The sequence below is a fragment of the Mangifera indica genome, chromosome 9 (assembly GCF_011075055.1).
Source record: "Mangifera indica cultivar Alphonso chromosome 9, CATAS_Mindica_2.1, whole genome shotgun sequence".
NCBI classification, from domain to species: domain Eukaryota; kingdom Viridiplantae; phylum Streptophyta; class Magnoliopsida; order Sapindales; family Anacardiaceae; genus Mangifera; species Mangifera indica.
This window is the reverse complement of record NC_058145.1, coordinates 2,207,699-2,216,564: the sequence shown is the minus strand read 5'-3', so window position 1 is coordinate 2,216,564 and position 8,866 is coordinate 2,207,699. Positions and strand designations below refer to the sequence as shown.

Genomic DNA, 8,866 nt, shown 5'->3' with positions numbered 1-8,866 from the left:
TTGGTTAAGAAGCTGGTCAGTCTCATCAAGGACTCATTTTTTGCTATTTTGATTTCAGCCATTGTTGCCTTCTTGCTTACCCACGCAGGCATTTGTCCAGGCCTTAAAAGTGTAGAACGAACAGATTCAGGAGTTAAACAGATAATCAAGAGGTTGGAAAGAGAAAAGTTCTGCCTAGAGATTGCAATTCAGTCTGTAAAACCAGACTTTTAATCTCTCTCTCTACAATTAGGGAGTGGATTTTTTGAAAAAGGTACAAATACAAATAATTAAAATTCTTATAATAGAAAACGGGATAAAAATAAAAATAGATAAATCTTTTATCTTTTTTTTAATTTATTCTCCCACTCCCATTAGGGATATTAATTAAAATAAACAGTTATTTTTTCACCTAAACATTTTTTGATAATAATTTTTATTTTTTACCTTTTTAAGTAAATTATATTTTTTATTTCAAAAATACCCCTCATTTAATTTCTCAATATTTATCATAGTATTTCGTCGATTAATTGTTTACATTTCACAATACGTATTAAGATTAGGTATCTATAATAAATAAAATCTATAGATTGAAAAACAGATTAATTTTTTATAAAATAATTAATTATTATATATCGAAAATAATGGATATATCGAAAACGATACTTTTTTCTCAAAACGGTGTGTTTTCTTCTCAAACGGTTGAGTGAAGGGGTGCGGGAAGGGTGCGGAAGGGGTGCATTAAGGGGTGCGAAAATTTGGAAAAGGGTGCGGAAAGGGGTGCGGGGTGCGGGGTGCTAAGGGAATGGGTGCTGGGTGCGTGCGAGAATAGGTGCGAGAAGGGGTGCGGGAATTTGGAAAGGGATACGGGAATCTGGAAAAGGGTGTGGGTGAGAGAATTTGGAAAGGGGTGCGGGAATTTGGAAAGGGATACGGGAATCTGGAAAAGGGTGTGGGTGAGGGAATTTGGAAAGGGGTGCGGGAATTTGGAAAAGGGTATGGCAACGGGTGCGGCGGTGCGTGGATTGGTGCATTGCATTATAATCAAACGGGTGCATGAAAACCCTAATGCGTGGACGTGTGCATGCATGCACAACTTATCATATGTAATGAAAACCTCTTTATTAAAAAAATTTAATAATTAATTTTAATAAGAAGAGAATTTAATTCTTCATTCATATTTAGATATGGTAGATTTGCAGCAGATGAAAGTATTTATTGCAATATTAATAAAACTACAATTATTTACTTCTTCCAGAAAGAAATCCTTATTATTATTTCACAAATATTTTTTTCTTTCTTCACTTATTTTCAATAGTACAAATCTATTTTATTCTAAACTAACCTCATATTTTTGTTCTTGAATCCATCGATCGAAAAGAATGGTAGGAGTGATGTTCATGCGTAGATTTGGTGGAGAATGGCACAACGAAGAGGGTAATAACCTAAAATATGTCGGTGGATTTCAGAAATTATTTTCAGTCAATAGAAGAATCAATTACGAAGGATTTATGGAAGAAGTATGTTCTCGTTTAGGTATCAATCAAAGTTTTAATGAAATTAAAATTTATATGTCAAATCCAACAGAGTTTAGCAATTTGCCTTATTTATTGAAAGATGATTATGATATTTGAATGATGATGTAGCTATGTAAGTCTCGCAAAAGATCTCCCTTATTTCTTGAAGTGGTTATACAGCAAAATGAATTTCGAGATAATTATGAGCAATATTTACAACCAGATCAAGAGATTCATCAAGAGACTCATCAAGGGATTCAACAAAATCCATCAACTGAAATTCATTCTATGGATAACATATATTCATAATCAGAAAGTGTACTAAGAAGTAGCAGGATAAATATAAATCATGATCATGATGGTATTGAGAACGATGTTGATTGAAATCCTTTTTCTCAAGACTTTGCACATGGTGAAAGAGGCCCAGAACCAATATAGGGTACACCTAAAGATTGTTATCAAACAAATGATTTATCAAGAAATGATATTCACCTTCAAGAAGAAGATGAATATTGTGGTTGCATGAAAGTGTGAAGGGTGCAGGAAAATGTTAAAGGGTGCGTGGAAGTGCAAAAGGGTGCGTCAACATGTGAAAGGGTGCAACAAAGTGTGAAAAGGTGTAGCCAAGTGTGAACGCGTAAGAGAAAATGTGAAGGGATGTGTGGATGCGTTAAGGGTGTGTCGATACGTGAAAAGGTGCGGGAAAGTATGAAGGGGTGCGGGAAAATATGAAAGGGTGCGTGGAAGTACAAAGGGGTGCATCGACATGTGAAAGGGAGAGACAAAGTGTAAAAGGGTGAGAGAAAGTGTGAACAGGTGCAGGAAAATGTTAAAGGGTGTGTGGATGCGTTAAAAGTGCGTGGAAGTGTTAAGGGGTACGTCAATATATGAAAGGGCGTGGGAAAGTGTGAAGGGGTGCGGGAAAATGTTAAGGGGTGTGTGAGCGTATGAAGGGGAATGGTCGTGAAGGTGTCAATGGTGGTCTGTAGGTGTGAATGTGTGCGTGAATGTGTTAACGATATGCAAAAGGAAATCGGCGCGACCAAAATAACATGTCATCCTCCCATAACGACGAACCAACATAATCAATCCAGCAAAATCAATCACATATTCTAAACCAATACAGTCAAACTAGCAAAATCAATCGCATAATCTAAACTTTAATCAACCAATCGACATCCAACGAAATGAAAACCTAAATCTCATCCAATGTCCCAAAGCTGAATCAATGTTAACAATAAATATGTACCTGAGACGACGCAGATAACTCGAACGACATTGTCGTGGTTTTCCGATGACGTTTCCTGACAGTGAATCAAGGGTGAGTAATTTTGGTTTAAGCAAGACTGTCGATCTTCGTGGTTTGGTTGATGTTTTGATTTGCATGTCGAATAGTTATTAGTAATTTTCTCACTCAACGCACCGCGTCACGCGCGCCACAATGAGTTAACGCACCGTGCCACGCACGCCACAATGAGTTGCCGCACCCTTCCACGCACCTGCAATGCTTGTCGCACCCTTTTAGAAATTACCATACCCTTCCACGCACCATTTTCCAAATTCCCGCATCCCTTCCCACACCCTCTTTCAAATTCTCGCACCTGTGCCCCTTCCCACACCCTTTTTCAAATTTTTGCACCTCTTAACGCACCAATTCCCGCACCCCTTTCCAAATTCTCACACCCTTTTCAAATTCCCGCACCTGCACCCCTTGCTAGATTCCCACACTCCTTTCCAAATTCTTACACCTTTTTTCAAATTCTCGCACCTCTTAACGCATCCATTCCTGCTCCCACACCCGCACCCCTTTCCAAATTCCCTCACCTCTTCACGCAACCTGTTTGAGAGGAAAACACAACGTTTTTTAGAAAATGCACCGTTTTGAGCAAAACGTATCGTTTAAGATATATCCATTATTTTTTATATATAACAATCAATTATTTTATAAAAAATTAATCTGTTTTTCAATCTATAGATTTTATTCATTACAGATAACTTAATCTTAATGCGTATCGTGAAATATAAGCAATTAATTAACGAAAAACTATGGTAAGCGTTGAGAAATTAAATGAGGGGTATTTTTAGAATGAAAAATATAATTTGTTTAAAAAGATAAAAAATAAGAATTGCTACCGAAAAACATTCAGACGGGAAAGTAATTATCTATTTTAATTAATATCCCCATATCTTTTATATCTATATACATTAAAATATTTTTAAAAAAATTAAATTATTATAAATATATTATAATATATAATAAATATTATATTATTTTTAAATAAAAATGAGAGAAAAAAAATTTATGGAAAAGAGGGGAAAAAGATGAAAAAAAATTTTCTCATAACAAAAAACAAAGATCCATCCTCATCCCCTCTCCGTCTCATTTTTATCCCTAGTTCTACCATATCGATGCCCATAAGAAATGCCATATGATCACAAGGGCTACTTATAGGATATATCGGTCTTAAAATCCTGTAAGAAAGTTTGGGATACGCAATAAAAATGTCAAGATCCTTTATCATGTGATTTTGACAACGATTCAAGATTAAAGTCATGGCCTGATTCAAATTTTCCAATTGTATCCTTGAAAGAAAAGGGAAATTTCCTCCCGCTCTACTTCTGCCAGTTAGGTGGTTGGTTTGGGATTTTATGAATCATATGTAGATGCCGTTGAGCTGTCAAAGTTTACTCTTGGGTCCTCCTGTGGTGTGACTTATAAAACTTTTGGGACCATTTGTTTGTTTAATTTTTTATTATCAAAAGGCCAAAGGCCTGTTCCCACCAAAATATTACTTTTTGGCCCAAGTTTTCACATTTTACCTTTTAAAAACTCAAATACTTAATTTTTTATTACTGTTAAAATTAAAAATAAAAATATTATTCAACTAAAAATATTTAAAAAAAATTATCATATTTCTCTCTCTTAATTTAAAAATCTAACAATTTCTCTCAATTCAAGGTATGAAAAATAATAAATTTCTCTTATGAGACGTTTGATTTGAGTAATATTTTATTATCAAAATAGAAAAATTACCTTAAAAATAGATTACTTAAAAGATTATTGGATATAAATGATTACTATATTTAATAAAATTTAGTAGGTATAAATAATTATTGTGTTTGGTTAAGGATAATTAAAAAATACTAGTAAATTATTTTACTTAAATGCTCTTGAATATTATTATTTTTAAATATTTTTTATATTATTTGTTATATTAATTAAAAATAAATTTATTTTTATCTCAAAAAATTAATAAATAATAATATAATTATAATAAAATCAAGATTATCTTACTAATATTTTAATACATAAGATGAAGGTAGTAATCAAATTACCACCGATATTACCTGTCACGTTATTATTAGTAATAAAATATTACCATAATTTTTTATTATTGACAAACTAAACAAGATAATATAAGTAATAAAAGATAGATTATCAAGGTAATTTTTAAATTCCTTGAACCAAATGACTTTTTAGGATTTTGAAACTGTCATTAGAAACGACAAGTTCTCCATATCTAATAGCGTTATCTCACCCTCTATCGTAGGTTGTCTTTGTTAAAGACAGGGTGGGAGAAAGAGAGATTAGTAAGTTCACCAAAGAAAAAGGGAAAGAGACTAAAGACAAAGATGGTTGGGGATGGTGAAGTTTATCGTCTCGTATGACACTTTCAAAACCTTATGGTGAAATTTGTTACTTTTTAAACCTTGTATGGGGGAAAATTATTAAATTTTTAAACTAAAAGAGGGAAATGTGATAAGTTTATATTTTTTTAATATTTTTAACTCAATGATATTTTTATTCTTGATTCTAACAATGAATTTTACCGTAAGGGTTGATATTTGGGTTGTTAAAAGATAAAAGGTGATAATTTAGGAAAAGAGTAATCTTTGAGTGGGAATCAATCCTTTGGCCTTATAAAAAATAAAAATTATCATAAAAATAAATTATTTATAAAATTACATAAAGAAGTAATTTAAGTGATAAAAGCGAAAATTTCATATATAAAACAACAAGGTTCAAGTCTCCTTTGACATTATATGAAAATTAAACTTTTAATTTATCTGATTAAGTATTGTAAGATTAGTCATTGGATTCAGGATTTGTAATAATTATTATGTGTTGTTAGAGGTATAAAAAAATACTTAGAATTTATTTTAATTAAATGTCATAAAGATTATTGAGTATAGTTACCCTCAATGGGTAACTTGAGTGGTAAAAAAAATGTTTTATATATAAAAAATTATGTGTTCAAGTTTCTTTTGACGTCATATTAAAATTAAACTCTTAATTTATCTGATTTAATATTATCAGGTCTATTACTAAACTTAGGGTTTGTTCTGTTTGATATAATTGATTCGATCCCAAAAAGATAATTAAGCTTGGATGGAGTTCCTTCTTATCCAAAAAAAAAATTGCTTATAAAATTATTAAATATGAATTATTATGCTCAATCAAAAACGATATCTATAAATAATAATTTTAATTAAATATCGTAAAGATTATTGAGTATAATTAAATCTAAAAATTATTTATATTGTTTATTATATTAATTAAAAATAAAAATATTTTTATTATAAAAATTAATAAGTATCAAATTCTCCTGATACAACATGTCACATCATCATTTACAAATAAAATAAGTTAATCTCAATAATAAAAAATATATTATCAGTTACTTTTTGATCAGCTTGAACCAAAGGCTAATATCCAATTGAATGGACTGTTATTATAAAATATTCAGGAGTGTCTTGATCTATATTGAAACTTTTGTTGCTTGCTTTTGTTTTTTGTTTTTTTTAAGTTAGTTTTTTGTTGCATGCTTTAAGCAAAATAAATGTTCAAACATGAATTTTCAATTATCAAACTTGCTTGAAAGAGTTGCAGAATTTCTCACATAGAAATGAACATGAAAATTGAATCCACAAATATTAGATAAAATCAGAATGCATCTATTGAGGCTTTGAACACACAATGTGGAAGACCATCTGGACTGGATGGCTGGTTGGCTGCTGTTCTTCTGCAAATTTACAATTTTTCACATGGGCTTCAGTATTGCATTTCTCTTCAGACTTCAACCTTCTTCTGATTAAGAGCTGTGTATCTCCATCTAGCCTTCTCAACAAAATCTGCATCTAGAAATTGAGCAACAAAAGCCCACAGCCTGTAAGCGTCTTCGAAATTTGCCAGAAATCCTAATGAAGTTGTAACTACGGATATTCCAGGGACCTTTTTATCTTTCTTCTTGCTTTCGGTTATGCCCGTTTTATCCAAAGCTTTGTCCTTCTCTCTCTGGTACTTTTCCGAGAACCATATGTTATGCAGTTTTCCATGGCTGAGAGATATATTTGTTCGATCGGCAAGTTTTTGTACAAGAACAGGCTCAACTTTTTCGCCTTTCCAATCAAACACATTGAATGCCAATGCAGGTCCCCGATCAAACTTTATCTTTGGCCCATAAATTTTCACCAGGGCAACCCCATCTGTGCTGGGATGTTGCAGCTTTAACAATGCATTCACCAGCCAATTAATGAGGCATCTTGCTCTTCTGCTAATCCTTGTCAGCCCCATTGAGTCCACCTGATCCAAACCCCTGCATTCAATCTCTATATTCTCGACTCCTCTATTTTCAGACGCTTTAAACGCTTCAATTGCTGTTGGTTTGGCCTCAATTTCTGGCTCCAATTTTATCTTTGCCGGCAGAAGACTGACCATTCCAGAACTGGGTTCACCTTCAAGAATCGGAAGAGTTGATTTTTTAACAATTAGGCATCCAAATCCAGATGGGTTTTCCCCAAAAATCTTGTAGAAGGAACAAATGAGGAAATCAGGGCGAAAGAGGGAAAAGCCGAAGCTATCCATATCTTTTGGGCCCAAAGCACAAGCATCGATCAAGACGTGCCATCCATTTTCCTGAGCGATTCTCAGCCATAGATAAGGATATCTTGCCCCTGTAACTCTAGAATGAAGAGGGAAAACAAATAATCCTTTCTTCTTGTTCTTCTGACTCACAACCATCTTTTTCAGCTTTGCAGACTGAATCCTCAGTCTTGGCCATGAGAATTCTGCTGACATGACTCTTGCTCCTTTCTTCTCAGAAGTATTTATCATGGCTTCCACCGCCTCGCTCTCGCAGTCATAAACTGTTAGAAGCTTCTGACTAGACTGAAACGGATAAGATTCCGCCAGAAGTTTGAAGGCTGATGTTCTGTTTGCAGTGAAAACCATGCTGTAATCATTCTCAGAAAAATTTAGAAAATTCATTATCTTCTTTTTCATTGTAGATTCCAATTTCGATTCAGCCCCCCCATGAAGCAACTGCGTCTTCAGACTCCCCATCTTGTACGACACACTAAAGAAGGGAATATCCAAAATCCGAGAAGGAGAAGAAGAAGATGCAGTTTCATAATTAAAAGACTCCTCCTGGTTTTGCAGCTGAGAATAAGAGAAGAGGCCTATGCCAATGTAATCAAGACAAACATGGCTAGAAAGAGAGAGATGATAGTACTCTTTGGCTCTTATCTGATCAATTTGAAAGTTTTCAGCATATTGCGGATAAGCGTTGAGAAATTCAGAGAAAGATTTTTGCAAAGATGGGAGAGATTCATGATTAGTAAACTGGGTATTGGGGAAAATACAAGAGGAAGTTCTTGCCACAAAATCTCGACGGCAATCGGCAGAACTACTTCTAGGCTTTGAGGCTTTGTGCAGAGGCTCCGGCGGGTTAAAGAGAGGAGATAGGCAGCAGCGATGTGGGCTTACTTGCGTAACTTCTTTCAGGCAAGGTGACTGCATTTTCTGTGTACCTTGAACTTCTGCCATTAAGATATGGAATTTCAGCCAAATTCAGGCTCTCTTTTAAAAAAACTAATACAGCAATAGGAGGATAGTAATTTAATAATTTATTAGTTTTGAAAAATAAAAATAAAAAATGACAATTTTTTACTAGATCCAAACAATATAAAAATCACGTTTTAATCTTAAAAGAAAAGTTTGCAAACTCATAAATCAATTTTAAAAATCTTTTCGAATCTCTATATATTTTAAATTATTATATGATTCAAATAGTTATAATATTATATTTATATAATAATTTATTATATTATGTTCAATTCTTTACGGGTTTTGATGTCATTATTTAAATTATTAGGGTTAGAGAATATATCAAATTTTTTCAAAAAACCTCCAATTTTTTTATGAATTTCTAATAACCTTTGAAATTTCAAAAAACATGACCTCTAATATTTTAAAAATTATATGTGACCCTCTAGTACAGGAATATTTGACAAATATATTCCTCTTTATAAGATGAGAGGAAGCAACAAGAATGAAAGGAAAGAAAAATAAAAAAAAAATTTTATATAAT

General features: G+C 32.8%; 1 protein-coding gene across 1 annotated transcript; it reads right to left on the bottom strand.

Annotated features, from left to right (window-relative positions):
- Positions 1-6,338: 6,338 nt before the first annotated feature.
- Positions 6,339-8,384, bottom strand: LOC123225118 (molybdenum cofactor sulfurase-like). Its single transcript, XM_044648985.1, has one exon. The coding sequence runs from the start codon at positions 8,320-8,322 to the stop codon at positions 6,568-6,570; it is 1,755 nt and encodes a 584-aa protein (XP_044504920.1). The 5' UTR covers positions 8,323-8,384; the 3' UTR covers positions 6,339-6,567.
- Between the last annotated feature and the right edge of the window lie 482 nt (positions 8,385-8,866).

What these genes read in the sequence shown, in the direction of transcription:
- LOC123225118 (XM_044648985.1), bottom strand. Translation starts at nt 8,322, where the DNA reads ATGGCAGAAGTTCAAGGTACACAGAAAATGCAGTCACCTTGCCTGAAA.